The following is a 15,579-nucleotide window of genomic DNA, read 5'->3' on the forward strand; positions in this document are numbered from 1 at the left end:
CCCTCCAACTTCCACCGGGGCTTCGCCCTGCCCCGCGGGGCCGCCACTGCCCGCCGGGGAGGGGCGGCCCGGGGTTGGTGGCGGCGGACAGGCCCGTCCCGGCCTGCGGGCCGCAGCAGGGCAAGACCCGCTGAGGCGGCGGCCCGACCCCACCCGCACCGGGCCGGGGAGAGCCCCAGGCCGAGGCGGGCCCCGCCGGCCGGAGGCGGAGCCGGGCGGCGAGAGGAGGCCGCGCCTCGGGGGCGGTGTTGCAGACCGAGGAGGCGGCTCCGGAGCCATCGCGCCTGCCCGGCCGGCGGCGGAGCTCGGCTACAGGGGGAGGGGGGTGGGGGGGCGGCTCGGCGGCGGGTCTGCGGGCCGGGCGGGCCCCATGGGCGGGTGTGTGGGCTCCCACCACGACTCCTCGGGCAGCCTCAACGAGAACTCGGACGGCACCGGAGGTGAGCGACGGGGACCCGGGGCTGGGAGGGGGGGTGCGGGTGGGCCGCCCCCGGCGCCGCGGGGGGGACCCCGGGGCGGGCGCTGCGGGCCGGGGCCTGCAGCGGGGCCGGGCCCGGGGCCGGGGGGGGCCGCGCCGCCCTCGAGGCGCCGCGCCCGGCTTCCCCCACCCCTCCCCGCGGCCGACCCCGGCCCGGGCCGCAACTTTCCCGGGGCGGCGGGGGTGTGCGGGGGGTCGGGCTGGGCACCCCTGGCCGGCTTCAGCCCTGCGGGGCTCGGCGGGGTGCCCGGGCGGGCAGAGCCCCGGGTGCGGGCTCGGCTCGGCCCCTCCGCGGGCCCGGCGCGGCCCGGGGGCGGGCGGCTGGGGAAATAAAGACAGGCTGGGGAAAGGGCCTGCCTGGGGCTCCCAAACTTTGTTTTCCTTGGGCTCAGCTCCTTGTGGTGTGCGGAAAAAATAATTCTTCAGATAACTTAGATCCTGGCACTGCGGCGGGTCTGGGTTTTATTTTTCTTTTTAGTCTCTCCAAGAAAGATGGATGCTTTCCTCCAGCCTAAATCACCTATGCTAAATAATCAATTTGCAGCGACTTCAGATGCTGGAGCAGCGTGTTCTCACCCGTGTGCAAGTGCACACCTACTTAGCGAGTGTAGCTTATGTGGAAACACTGCTGCAGCGTAAGCGGCCTTTATCCTTATGTTTTTATCTACCTAAATGTCTGAATGATTGCTTTTTCAACGTTCTGGGGTTTGTGGACCCCTGGTGTTCTCCGGCTGAGCTGTATATGCTTTATAGTCATTTAAAGTCAACCTACCAACAGGACACTTGACTTTTTAAGTAGTCCTCACGAATGCAGGGTCCACAGACTTCAGGTTGAAAATTGCTGACCTAGGTCTGCGTCTTCCCCTGTGCCTTACAGAGTATTATTTGTCAGTCTGGGTTTATTTCAGATGCCTCAGCTGATGGGTGTTCTGTCATATCGGTGACTTTGCTGTCATTCCATAAAGCAAAAAAACGCAGCTCTTAGAATTATATCTTGAGCAGCCACCTGCTGATTAATGCCAGATACGTAGTTCATAGAAATACCAGAAAGTCCAGCTGCTAAGAGCTGTGTAGGATTTAATTACATCATTGTCATGAAAAGGAATGTTATAGCTTTGTCTAGTATGAGTCTTCCTTACTCTTCTTTGCTAAGAAAAAAGGGAGGTTCATGAAATCATAGAATGGTTTGGGTTGGAAGGGACCTTAAAGATCATCAAGTTCCAACCCCCTGCGATGGGCAGGGACACCTCCCACCAGACCAGGGTACTCAACGCCCTGTTCAACCTGGCCTTGAACACCTCCAGGGATGGGGCATCCACAGCTTTTTTGGACAACCTGTTCTAGTGAAGTGAGAAAGAAGGGGAAGAAGTGAGTTATCTAAAAAATGCATCTGTACGAAGCAGACTTACCAAACAGTAAAAAAATGCAAGAGTGTCAGTGCGGCAAGGACTAGAGCATAATAAAAGTCAAAGAAAAAGAATAGTGGGAATCCTCACATACCCAAAAAATCTTGACCAAAAAATAGCATTAAAAGCTACACTGATGTTTGTTCTGAGACCTGCTTCAGAAGCTAGGTGTTATGAGGTGAGATCATGTCACAGAAATAGCCTGGGTTTAATTTCCTTGCCCTTATCTTGCCTGATGTCAAATGAATGAGATACAAGAAAAAAAAATTATCAGTTTGTCTGATACTGTAAAATAGTCTTATTACAAGCCCAGTATTAGCACGTGAGGTGAGGAGTCTCGCTCCGAGTTGTCTACGGATTGCTGTCCCGGATGGGCTTACGAGCACGTTCCTGCTTGGTGTTTACACGGCGTGACACGCTGCTGCTTTGGGGTTAAATAACCTATTGTGCGTGGTGCATTAGAACAGCAGCTGGGTTTTTCAAGATGTAAGAGATGCGAAATGCATGTCAGCTGGCTCGTGTTGATTCATGCTCTAAGGATAATGTTCCTTAAGGTTGTCTTGCTGAAGTGAGAAGTGATGAAATTTCAGTTGAATTATAGGCTTCTTAGGTCTGTCTTAAACAATCAACTACAGTGTGCAATAGCCTGTTTTGTAATGTTATGTATCTGTCCTGCCTCGTAACAAGAAAAAAAGGGGTTGTAGGTTAAGCTGAAAGAACCTCAGAATATCTTTTACAAATCCTGAGATGTCAAAGTCCAGCCTGCGCTAATTCTTAGCTTTACAAATTCTGAAACATGCCCACACCAAGTATGAAATCTGACTTGCGCTCTCGAGGGAGCTTGTGTCTTGAGGCATCAGCAAGCGAACCGGCTGAAGCACAAGCGAATGCGATTTGGAGACTAGACATGTGCAGAAAGACGACTTGTTCCTGTTTCCCATAGAAGGCTCATTTTCTCCAGCTCCTGTGCTGTGACCTGGTCTGGTGTATTCACTTTCAGATTGCTGTCAATGAGCAGGGCCAGATCATTTATAAATCTCAGGAAGGTGTTTTGGAACAGAAACACCTCAGTTCTCACCAGAGCATTGCCAGTGATGGGCTTACTTTTGGGGGGGCTTTGTCTTTTTCCCAGAATGGCAAAGTTTCTTGGTGAATTACGAGTGGTCAAGAGACGGATTAGATAGTAATAGCGGCGCATAAAAGTGGGAGCCGGATCTCCAATCTAATTCATACTGGTCTCAGTCTATTACAGTGCTGTGTGGAGCTGGCAAAACCTTGCTCGATTGTATCACTGGAGTTGAGATGAGAATTTGTCACATCCTCGTATTCTCCTCAGTCCTTTTGTCAATCACTGGCACTTCCCATTACTTCTCGGCAGAGCTGACAGCGTGCCCTGACGGCCTGCGCTTACTTTGTCTGTTACTATTGGTATTTTTCAAGGTCAAGAGGCTTGCATGTATCCGGAGAGCCATTGCATATACTCAGGTGTGTCCCCCTGTGTAACATTAAGTTAATCAAAAATACCATCTCTCCTATGTGTGTGCCAGCTTATTGCACGTTTCTGTTCACGTTGGCCGAAGCAGGAGTCTGTTCCGTAACAAGAATTAAACAGATGCTGCTCTGCCCATCCTGCTGGAAATGAAATGGTCTTTGCAGATTGGTACCAGCTGTTTCGTTATCACTGCTCTTTTTAGCAAGTTTTCATTTCAAGAGAATATTGCTTGTCGTATTTAGGAAAAAGTTCCTGTCTGGACGCTTGGTGCATTGTGTCCAGCAGAGCTGTATTGTGGCGGGTGGGTGTCCTGGAGGGTGAGATGGATTTATTGGTGACTCTTTAAAGGAAGTAGAAAGAAGAATAAAAGATGATTGTTAAGTGATTTATAGACACAGGGTTTTTTCCCCCCTATCCCTTTGGCTCAGCTGTCTCCCATCAGGTATTCCAAGCTTTCAGGAGCTTTGCTGTGTCCTGTCAAAGGTAACGGAGCTTCTGCAGGATGGTGAGACTGGGGGAGAAGTAGCTGTTCTCTGGCCACTTGCACGTTATGTGACTTCTTCAGTTGTGTGTTCAGAAGAGCGTTGGGTTTGGAGTTAACTGCTGGAAAACTCTGTGCTTGTGCCTGTGAGTAAGGTTTAATGGCTTATAGGGTATGTTTGGTTTATCACAGACAGGAGAACTTGCATTGCCAATTTGCCAGCCCCGCAGGCAAGTCCTTTTTGGAGGGCTCTTCCTAAATTTCTTTTCTTTCTTTGGAGGGGAGCAGTGGGAAGGAAAAGGAGAAACAGGAACCCGTTCATTTTCTTCTGGCAAACTCTTAATACTATTAGAAGTTGCATATTACTTTGTCTTACTTGGTAAAGTTCAGGGAGACAGTTATTTGTGTGGAATAACGAAAGGGCAGGAAATCCAGTGTCTAGAAGTACGGACATGACAAGTCATTACAGATTAAGGCTTTTGGCTGCAGCTGTCTGATTGCTGCTGTGCTCTCCTTGACATGATGTTCGCCTGCCTGCTGGAGTTCTTATCGCCCTTCTTTGTTATAAAAGACGGTGATTCTGTTTGAAATTTGTCTTCTTTACTGCTGCCCCTATCACCCAGCAGCGATAATAGGGACAAGTGGAAATAGGGCTGCACATTTGACTGACACACTAGAGTAGGAGATTATTAAAAATATAACTTCCTCTCGCAGAATCTGATGCGGTGCTAGAGCTTCGTTGACTTCTGGAAAGCCAAATATTGTGCTCAACCTCTGCTTTTGGTAACTGGACAACAGTTTTTTAAATATTTTCTTTTGAGAGTGGTGCAGTGCTGCATATCACATGTCTAATTTGAAGTTACAATAACTGCTTTCATGGTGCTTCTATGGAAGACTGACCAAGGGAATTTGCATATTAAGTAGTCAGATTTGTTGCTCACAATTGGACTAATACAGTAGGGCTATGCACAGCTTGCATGGGGGGGTTGAACAAGCATCTTATGACTGAGCAGTTAATAGCATTTGGTGCCTACCCCTTGTACAAAGAATCTCCTGCTTCCAGATTGCATTTTGTAGCGTGTTTTAGCTGCTGGGTGCAAGCTGTGATGGTACATGCCCCCACACAGCACCTTTCTGGGGTCTCGTTGCCAGCTAAAGGAGGTAGCTTTAGACTCCAGGTAGTTTCCTGCTGGTTAGTAATGCATCCCTGAAATATGGTGCTGGGTGTGTTTTTGCAAAAGTAATATGAAATCACAGCTGGCATTAGCTGTTAGGTCTTGCTGTGACTTTTTTTTAAACAAAAAATGAATGGAATAATAAGAAAAGCTTAGCATGACTCTTACAACTTGCTCTAAATCTCTCGTGACGTCCACAAGAGTATGTGTGGTTTTTATCAGAGCTTTCTAATAAAAGTCGCCTTTAATGACTTGGTTTCCTGAGGGCTGGGTACCCACAGCATCCTTGAGATTATGAGGAACTGTGGATCTTTTGCTGAGAACGCCTGATAATTCAGTCCCAAGTATTTTTCTACTGGAATATCACTTTGATTTTGTAAAGTGAAACAAGACTTTGTTTTGTTTTTCAGGTGATAACAAGTAACTCTTAGAAAATGAAATAAGGTGTTATTTTTACTGTTAATAAGGGCTGACAAACGCAGCTGTTCAGTTTCCTTTTTGGCGTTGTTCCTCCATGTAATTGTTTGTTTGGTTTCTAGATGAAGTGATTTGTTTTAATTTTTCTATTTGGGATTTCAGTGTTGAAAACAACAACGTTCTCCTTTGCTGAATATTAAATGTAATAAATTGAACATTCATTGTGCTTTGGAGACTTTTGATAAATGGAAAATATTATTAGTTGCCTGTTTGAATAAACTAAAAAGCAGCGATTCACTCTTGTTGCAGCAGGTAATATGATAGCTATTATTTTTCATGTGAGTGTTGAATAATATAATTAATGAGTCACAAATTATAATACTGTTGAAGCCAGAAATAAAGGTTTGCCTTATAGTTATGTCTTGCCAATTTTTGCAAGTCTTCTTGCAGGTACAGAGAAGGATCAAGTTGGCCACAGCTGGTATGGTTACCCAGCTCCTGAAAAAAAGAAAGAAAATAAATACCTGAAAAACTTCTGACCAGATGACTGTGTTTGATAAATTAATACAACTGCTCCTTTGCTCATTTATAAGCCCGGAAAGACTGTGATTCTTATGGGGTTTGATGTAAAAAGCGCTTTTGCCCTGTCTTGTAGACAAACGCTGTGTATAAAAGTCAGTTGCATTTTTAGGCAGTTGTTTCCAATTTGCTGCCCCTGCTTCACTGCCAGACTCCTTTGTTGCAGATACTTCAGGGTGGTTTTTTTCCTCTTAGTTTGTTTGGTTTTTTTTTTTAAAAAAAAAGGAAAAGTACGCTGTACTGGCCAGCACGTGCTTCAAGATGCTCCCAATCCTTTCTCACCAGATTCAAAGTGACGTTTTGAGCGTGGCTGGTGCAATGTGTCCATCCTCTCCTGCAGAGAAGCCAGATCCCAGTGCATCCGCGGCCGTGCAGCATGGCTTTCCCAAGTACTGCTCCTAAAGAAGATGCGGGAAGGGCTTGGTTTTCCTTCCCATGGGATGTTCCCTGAGGAGAGGTGCAGCAGAGTGTGCGGCCGCAAGCTTTCCCTTCCCAGAGCTGATGGCATCCCTGTCTTGGGAAGGGAAGAGCTTTTCTATGGGGGAGTTATGCCACCCAGCAGCCAGGATGAAGCTGGGAAGTCTGTGTGTGGCATCTCTTGGGTGCGTAATGCCCTAGTGGTGGCTTAAAGGCAGGAGTCTTCATCTTTCCTACGTGCAGGTGCTTTGGGTGAAGTTTGTGGAGGTTTGTGGGTTTTATTTTTCTTCCAGCTGGAAGCTCTGTAGGACTCTGTTCTTTCTTTTGCAAAAGTCACGTTATGAAATTGAGCTTTTCTAAATCTTCCTAATTCTAGTTTTAAAAGCTGCTCCATTTAGACAGCTGTAGTCATCATAATTGTAGTTAAAAAAAAAAAAAAAGAGTAATCAGGCAGATGAGATGGTCCTCAGAGATGTCTTGCCAGCTTGGGATGCTGAATTTCAACATGCGGAAAGGCGCTGACCTTGGATGGATGCCAGGGCGATGCGAGTGCTGCCTGTGTATACGGGCTTTCCGAGGCATCTGCTTGCTTTGTTTACTGAAAACCTACGGGCTGTGTTTGCTCACAGCGATGCTGAGCCTTTGGTGTTTGTATTGCGGCTTGGCAGGGCTGGTGAATCTGCGTGTCGGGAGCGAGTGCGTGGGGCGTGTTGGATCCCCTCGCTGGGGAAGCGCCTGTGTGTGCCACGGCTCCTGGTCCCGCAGGTGGGAGGCTGGTGCCCGACATCACTCGGTGAGAGCAATGAGGCTAAACTGCCCGGAATCAGAAGGGAAAGGGAATGGAGTGAGCTGTTCTGTGAAACAGGTGGAGTACAAGGAAGAATAAAAAAGCTGCAGTCAGTAACCTGGTTTCTGGCTGTTGAATGAAACACTTCACTTGCACTCTGAGGTTTTCAGTTACAGCTTAATCTGTTGCCTATATGTTGTCTGGCTGAAATCTAAGATTTGAAGAAAGGTAAGTGTTCCACTACTTGGGAAGTAAAAGAAGTGCACGTGTGTTGGTTTTTGTTTTTTTAAGGAAAAGAAACCCTTTTCCCTCACATTGTGATTGTTTCCAGTGGGAAAGTGCGGTATCTAATTCAGTGTTTCATACTGAGTTACCAATATCAGCAGAAGAATGACGCATCCAAAAAGCAGCATGTGTGCTCATTGCACTGCTTGCAGAGTCGATGGAAAATACCTATAGTATAGTATGTAACTTGATATTTTACTGTCTTGACCTGTGTGCGTGCAGTAAAATATGCAGGATGTCTAACATGGTGTATTTAAGGTTCAGCTGGAACCTGAATTTTGTATTTGCTGCCTTCTGCTGCCTCTGAGCTGATCGCACAGCTATTAGCCAGGTAGTAGCTTTCTCTCCTGGCACAATGGGATTAGCTTTGGGCAAATGAGAGATGGACAAAAGATGGGCAGCGCAAACCGCATAAAGGGTTTTCCTTCTGTTTCCCACCTTTGAAGTAAATTAAAAACTCTGTCTTAAATGCTGAATGGGGCTGGAGTTTCTTAGGCTACCTTAAATATTTAAAATGACATAAGTAGCCTGTCATCCTGAGACTTCACAGGACTGAGAGATTCAGGGGCACTGCAGGTTCTGCAGGTAATAAGTGCATGAGCAATTAATACATGCTATCAATTTGCAGGAGCTGTTCCACATCCAGTTGACCTATTAGGGCTTAATGTAAAGCATTTGAAAATTGTACCTCATAAAGTAGAAATACTGGTGGGGATGGGCATCCGTGCTGCTGTGCTTGCCTGTTAGATCACTTTAACAGCTCCTCCCTTCATCCTTTTCTCGATGTCCTTTTCTCTTCCCATTTCCCCCCCCTCCTTAGCGAACATGATTTAAAAGGGAAAAATTCAAAGCCCTGCTTGAAAGCCATTTGTGGGAGGAGATGGGCACAGTTCTGAAGAAATGATTCTTCGCTTCCGTAGAAACTCAGATGTGCTGAAGGATTTTTATATTTTTATATATATATATATATATGTGTGTGTGTATAAAAAGACATCCTTGTGCTGAAGATTAGGTAGAAGGCAGGAGGTTTGGGGAGCTTCTGATCTGTCATGTGGTTTTCCTACGTTCTCAAACATGAAAGAAAAGGCACTTTACAAATGGTAGTGAAGAGTGCTTCAGTAGTTTTCAGCGAGAACAGGTGCTGCCCGGGGGAAAAAGATTAGAGGTTTAAACGTGAAAATGTATCATACAATGCTGTAGATTGCATGTTATCTTTGCACATGTTTAATAGGGAAAGTTTATCCTTAAAATATATATATTCAAGGTACTGCTATTGACACTTTTCTATAAATAACTAAAATATTTTTTCATAAAATGAAATTATGAACATTCAATAGTTTAGAAAATAGTGTGATTTATAATGATTTATAATAAATGTAGCAACTATAAATAATTCTCCTAGTTCAGACAACACGTGATGTAGGAAGGCATTTTTCACCTTTTCCCAGTAGATACATGTGCTCTTTGAGAATAGTCTGGGGGCCTGAGATGGCCTTGGGAGCAGAGTACAGTAGTTTGGGGTGGGAAGCTTGTTACCTTCGTATTTTTAGAATTCAGTCATGGAGCTCAATTTCTGCTCTCACGCTGTGATCAAGGGCACTCTGGATTCATGAGAAGGCACTCTCATGGCATTTACTTTGTCGCTTTATTTTTCCGCCACAGAACTATCATCTGTGATTTCTTATCTGAATGGGTAAATATAGTCTTTTTGTAAAAGAGTACCTACAAAATAGCAGATAGTACCTGCAGCTGGTGAATGCCATTTTCTCCTGCCAATTTTTTTTTTTTTTTTTTTTTTGGCAACACGCTGCTGTTTGAGTGCCTGAGCCTACTGTAGGGCATTGGCAACTGCAGGATAACGGCTGGCTGGTGAAAAGGTAAATGATTTAAGTTAAAATTACTAATTCACACACTTCATATGTACCGCACAAAGTATTTCTTGGCAAAGGTGTAGCAAAGCATTGCGTATGTCTCATGTGCTGGATGACTTAATGCCTTCAGAGATTTTTCAGATGCATTTGCTTCATCTCTGGTGCAAGGAAAAGCTATGTATGTCAAAATAATGTCTGTAATGCAGGATGTTTAGCCTTCAGTTGGGCTCTCACCCACCAAATGCTTTTGAACCTCACTCGCATGAGTCATTTCCTTGCATCCCTGTCCCCAGTGGGGGACAAGAAGGACCCATGGGGCCATGCTGGAAGCGAGGAGAGGACACTCAAGGTCTCTGAACATGGAACCATGTTTCAGATACTTTTTTGGTGCAGGACCATACTGCAGGTATAAGTCCCAGTTCTACTAATTGCAGGCTCTGGTTCCTCCAAGCTTGTTAGCACAGGGACTGAAGGGAGGGTGAGAAGATACGGGCAGTAAGCAGTTTGGAAGTGTTAATGGGAAGCAAAGTGTAGCATACGTGTTAAATAGTTTGGAAACCACAAACGTTATCTGAAGGTTGGACTAACAACTTCACTAACTCTCACTGGATATATTCGCAAGGCAGCTATATTTGGTGGCAGCAGTAGTTAAACATACGTTCAGATGAAGCTTAGCGCTCCAGTCCTTCACACCTCCAAGTCGCATCATCCTTCGCTGTTCCTGGATTTGGTCTGGAAGCCTGTTCGGGACGTGATGCGAATGCCCTGCTTGCTGAGGGTGAGCGAATCTCTTCCTTCGCCTGTGCATTTTGTACATCCAGTGCATGTAATGAGCAAACCTGCTGAACGGGTGGTAAATCACAGGTCCCAGCTGGGGGTTAGCACTTTGAGGGGTGAGGAAGGGGAAAGCTGTCAAATAGCTATTTAAACTTTTTTTCGTAAAGAGTTGGAACTCGCTTGTGAATTGCATGTTGATGACTTGGCTCAGTAAATACATAACAGACTGATTTTTTTTGGTAATTTTTTTTGCTACATTCCTACAGAAGTACATTCAAAGAACATAGGTTGCTATAAATACAAGCAATTATTGAATAAAGAAATATATTCTGTAAAGTCTACTTGGATTTTTGCAAAGCTTTTGACACTGTTTCCCACAGCATTCTCCTGGAGAAACTGGCTGCTCATGGCCTGGACAGGTGTACTCTTCGCTGGGTAAAAAACTGGCTGGATGGCCGTGCCCAGAGAGTGGTGGTAAATGGAGTTAAATCCAGTTGGTGTCCAGTCACAAGTGGTGTCCCCCAGGGTTCGGTGCTGGGGCCGGTTCTCTTTAATATCTTTATCAATGATCTGGATGAAGGGATTGAATGCACCCTCAGTAAGTTCGCAGATGACACTAAACTGGGCGCGCGTGTTGATCTGCTTGAGGGTAGGTTGGCTCTGCAGAGGGATCTGGACAGGCTGGACCGATGGGCTGAGACCAATGGTATGAGGTTCAACAAGGCCAAGTGCCGGGTCCTGCACTTGGGTCACAACAACCCCATGCAGCGCTACAGGATTGGGGCAGAATGGCTTGAAAGCAGCTCGACAGAAAAGGACTTGGGAGTGTTGGTTGACAGCCAGCTGAATATGAGCCAGCAGTGTGCCCAGGTGGCCAAGAAGGCCAACAGCATCCTAGCCTGTATCAGGAATAGTGTGGTGAGCCGGACTAGGGAAGTGATCATCCCCCTGTACTCGGCACTGGTGAGGCCCCACCTCGAGTACTGCGTTCAGTTTTGGGCCCCTCGCTACAAGAGGGACATTGAGGTGTTGGAGCGTGTCCAGAGAAGGGCTACAAAGCTGGTGAGGGGTCTGGAGGACAAACCTTATGAAGAACGACTGAGGGAGCTGGGCATGTTTAGCTTGGAGAAGAGGAGGCTGAGGGGAGACCTCATCACCCTCTACAACTACCTGAAAGGAGGTTGTAGAGAGATGGGGGCTGACCTCTTCTCCCTGGTGACAAGTGATAGGACGAGAGGAAACAGGTTCAAGTTACGTCAGGGGAGGTTTAGATTAGATATTAGGAGACATTTTTTCACTGAAAGGGTTATTAAACATTGGAATAGGCTGCCCAGGGAGGTGGTGGATTCACCATCTCTGGAGGTGTTTAAAAAAAGGGTAGATGGGGCACTGAGGGACATGGTTTAGAAGTGGCTCTTGTTAGGGTAGGCTAAAGGTTGGACTCGATGATCTTAAAGGTCCCTTCCAACCTCAACAATTCTATGATTCTATGATTCTAAGTACATATCAATATCAGATATTATTCTAAGACAGGTTAACATGCTGATTTGAGATAAATTCTCTTACTCGTTTGTGCGTTGATATTTCACATCTGTAGATCTCTATTGTATCTTTATCCAAATCTAAAACTAGTTCTGGCGCCAAACAGCTTGAATTGCAACAGAAAACCACATGTGTATTGAAATCATATTGCTTGATTAAAGTCACATGCTTTAAAGCAGTCACGTATTGTATGGCCTCACGCTGATGGTACTTAATGCAACGTCCCATCGCTGCCTTCACGCAACCGAAACAAGCGCATTCGTTGTACGTAACCAAGACGCTCCAGCTGCTGCACTGATGCTACAGCACAAAAATAGCTCCAAAAATACTACAGGCTCAGTTTTTGGCTTTAACTGAAACTTCTTTGGAATGGAGCGAGAGGGAATACACAGTTTTAGTCTCTCCTCTGGGAGGAAAAAGGAGCAGCAGCATTGTCAGAACAAGTGAGCATGGATATTGCGGTTTGGTATTGCAAGGCAATACCGGAATGAGAGTCCTGTAGGTGTAAATAATCCTCTAGTTCTTGAACTCTGATTCATGATAGAGACTTCGTAAACCAGTGTGCGTTTTCTCAAAATGAGAAAAAAAAATCCAGCATTTTTGGATTGTTCCAGCAATCCAACAAACAGAAAGATTATTTTCCTATAAACCTCTAAAAACAATTTAACTGTATTTGGGCTATGTTTTTTTTCTTCTAAATGGCATGAACCCTTAGAAAACATACCAGGTGCATCTCAACTGTGACAGAACTGCCCAGGCCACCACCACCTTGGGGTGATGTAAAGAAATAATGTCATGCGTTCAGATACAGGTTTCAAAAAGCTGTTCTACCTTTTGTTTCTTACCAAGAGAAACACTACCAAAATATGCTTTTTAGAGTTAAAGAAGACTTCAGCGTTCCGTGACCTTGTGGATCTTTCATGGATGTTGTCCTGCTGGTCTCTTCTTAAAATTATGCTTCTTCCACTTATAGCTGGAATCGTCCTATTCCTGAGTGCAGGCTGTAGGCCTTTTGGGTCTTTTTTGGGCTAGCTGATGAATACTGAATACATTGGATCAAAGGAACAATACTGGCCCCAAAGAGTTTACAGTGTGATAATTGACCCTTATTGGTTTGGTGGAAGCAACTTCTGCACTGTCCTTACGCGTTTTTTTTGGTGAAGTAAGTTTGACCAGAAGGGAATTCTTGACTCCTAACCCTACCGTCTCGCTACTGTTTTTACCTTGCCTATTTAGCAGTAATTAATGCTCCGAGGTTCCCACGTTTTATAAGGTACCATCTAGCTTCTGCATTGCTTGGCTTCGTAGTCCTTCACTCACTGAAGTCCAGTAAGTAGAATGTTAGTAGAGCTGAGTATTGAGACCTGTATGTGCTTTGTCTCCTTCGGATGTCTCATGCCCTTTCGAGTAGAGTGGCTGGTCTGCTGTGCACCAATTCTCCTGAATACCATTCTTTCTCATAATTAGATTTAAGTTGGGGAGGAGGAGAAGTCATGGCTTATGGTTAAATTACTGCTCTAGCTTTTTAGGCAGCTTGAGAAGTGAAATACTCTGCTGTTTTTTTGGGGAGTTAGTGCCCAGCAGCGGGGAAAACACGGCAACCCTATTTGAGTAAGAGGAATTTGGGTTCCTCGTTTGTCTTTAACATAAGAGGGTGTCATTTAGTGCTGCTGGTGAAGTCTTCCAAGCCTTTTTTATGCAAGTCAGTTATGCAGGAACTGCTTACCAAACCGTCTGGAAGTAGAAATTTGAGGGTGCATTAGTTGAAGCCCAAGTGAAACACCCTCCTTGTGCCCGTCCTGCTGATGGGTTCTGTGTAACCACTTCACCTTGGAGTAGCGATTATGCATGCGGAATGGGTGGGCTCTTTGACGCTCCCCTTTCCCAACCTTCATCCGTCCCAGGACATGATCAGTCATGATCAGTTCTCAGGGAGCAACTTCTTCTCAAGAATTAACGAGTAAACATATTTAAAACAGTACTTACCACAGCTTCCTCAAAATCCTGCATCGGAAAATAACCAAGTATTTCTTTTGCATTCTATATAACTGTTCGCTTAATGGAATATGACTTTTTCTGGCTTTATCCATCCCAAAGAAGACAGGTGTTTTATCTGAAGAATGCAAGTGCCATTTTTTTTACTCCAATTATGTTCTTTCTGATGATTATATTCAGGGAAAAATGGTATGCCGCTGGACTACACAAGAAACAGCATTACCATTTTATCTTATTGTGCTGGGAAACTTATTACCAAAAGTTAATCATTTGCATTGAGCTCCACATTGGCTAGGAAAATATTATAGATACTTGGGGGTGGGGGAGGAAGCATTTCAATTCCTGCCAGTGTCTCTTGGCAGGCTACATCCAGAGATATGCTGAGCATGCTGCTATCTGATTATCAACCCTTTTTAATAAAAAAGGTTTTTTTATTAAAGTAATGACAACTCAGCTTAAAACAAGGTTGTGCAAAGTCCAAAATGGCAGTGCCAGCAAAGGCTTCTATATTTCCTAGTTCAGTGCCGTGTCAAACTGAATATTCTGTCTTAGAAATTCTACCAACTGATCTAATCTTGTCTTAAAACTCTTCCCAGGTTTGCCTACTCGAGTATGCTGTCGCTATCTGATTGTTCTGCCTGCCAAATTTCCAAGCTGAATTCATCTGCCATTGATAAAGTGCACTTCTAGCTGTTCAGTACAGTCACCCTTCCTTCTTTCACGTTTCATTTCATTATTTTAAATTAATATGAGGATTTTTTTCCAGCTGAAGGAACTCCTGCCATGCAATTCAGATTTAGGTATCTGCACCATTTCTTTTCTTGTTCTTATTTTGAGACTTTGCAACTTTCACTTGTTTATGTTGAAGGTTAGTAACTAAGTAACCCTTTCTCTCACAAAACAAATATTTATCTATCAAGGTATGTCAGTGCAGATTATTATGTATTGAAGTCAATTTTGATGCTAAATAATGAGCTTCTGTGAACGAGCTCTTTTCAGCTGGGGGAGCTGGGGTGAGTGCTACTCAGACATTAATGTTTTCTGGTGCATTTTTCTCATCGTCATGCGTAGCTTTTACACACGTCCAAACCTTTGGATTTCACAGCTTTCCCCTCCTCTGTGGCTAATATTACAGCCGGCTCTTTTTGTGGAAATACAGTTGAGGCTGAGTACCAGCTGCTTTGTTGACCAGTCTTTAAATGTTCCAAGCACTAGTTTTTCCATGCAGTGTGAATGCTGAAAACATACGTATTTCAATGGCTTTCTTGGAGTGGCCGTTTGGATGGAGGGCTCGGGACAGTTTGGATCAGCTCCTGATGTTCCAGGTGTAGGTTTCTAACAAAGTGGAAGACACAAGCTCTTCTTTGAGGTAAATGCTGTGCTTGAGGGAGAGGAAATTACAGCTCTGTCATAAAAACAGGGGTTGGTTCAGAATACTAGAGATCAAACCTCCAGGTTTAGTATGAAGAGAACATGCACAGAGGATTACTTTTCCTATGTGATTTTTCCAACCATCTCTAAGTAGTTGGTATTCATCTTGGATATACCCCAGCAAAGATTACTCTTCCCACAGCAAAGGAGTCTCTTGTTTCTTACTGCCTTTCTGATTATTATTTTTAATAGCCTCTGTTGCTAGTAGTGTCTAAATATTGCTGTAATAGGGAGGGTCCTGGACACTGGCCATAGTTTTATGAACCAAAGCTACAGCTTAAAAAGTAAGCAGGAGAGAAACTACTGTTGGAAGAAATCGCTGCCTGGGGCTTGGCCTGAGCTGAGCAGAGCTGCTCGCGTCCCAGAGTATGCTTTCCATTCCTAGTTTTGATATCGGCTTTTAAAAGCAAGGAAACTTAACTACTTTCTTAGTGTATTTATTCTGT

General features: G+C 45.0%; 1 protein-coding gene across 2 annotated transcripts in view; it reads left to right on the forward strand.

Annotated features, from left to right (window-relative positions):
* The first annotated feature begins 303 nt into the window (after window positions 1-303).
* UBTD2 (ubiquitin domain containing 2) overlaps window positions 304-15,579 on the forward strand; it is a 62,770-nt gene continuing 47,494 nt past the window's right edge. Inside the window, exon 1 of one of the 2 annotated variants that reach the window (XM_074603904.1) lies at window positions 304-440. In XM_074603904.1, coding sequence (XP_074460005.1) covers window positions 371-440 — 70 coding nt within the window. In that variant the 5' untranslated portion in view covers window positions 304-370. Of the gene's footprint in view, window positions 441-7,006; window positions 9,395-15,579 lie in introns of those variants that run through there. The other variant, XM_074603905.1, reaches the window with a different exon arrangement.

The sequence above is a fragment of the Larus michahellis genome, chromosome 11, assembly GCF_964199755.1.
Source record: "Larus michahellis chromosome 11, bLarMic1.1, whole genome shotgun sequence".
Classification (NCBI taxonomy): Eukaryota; Metazoa; Chordata; class Aves; order Charadriiformes; family Laridae; genus Larus; species Larus michahellis.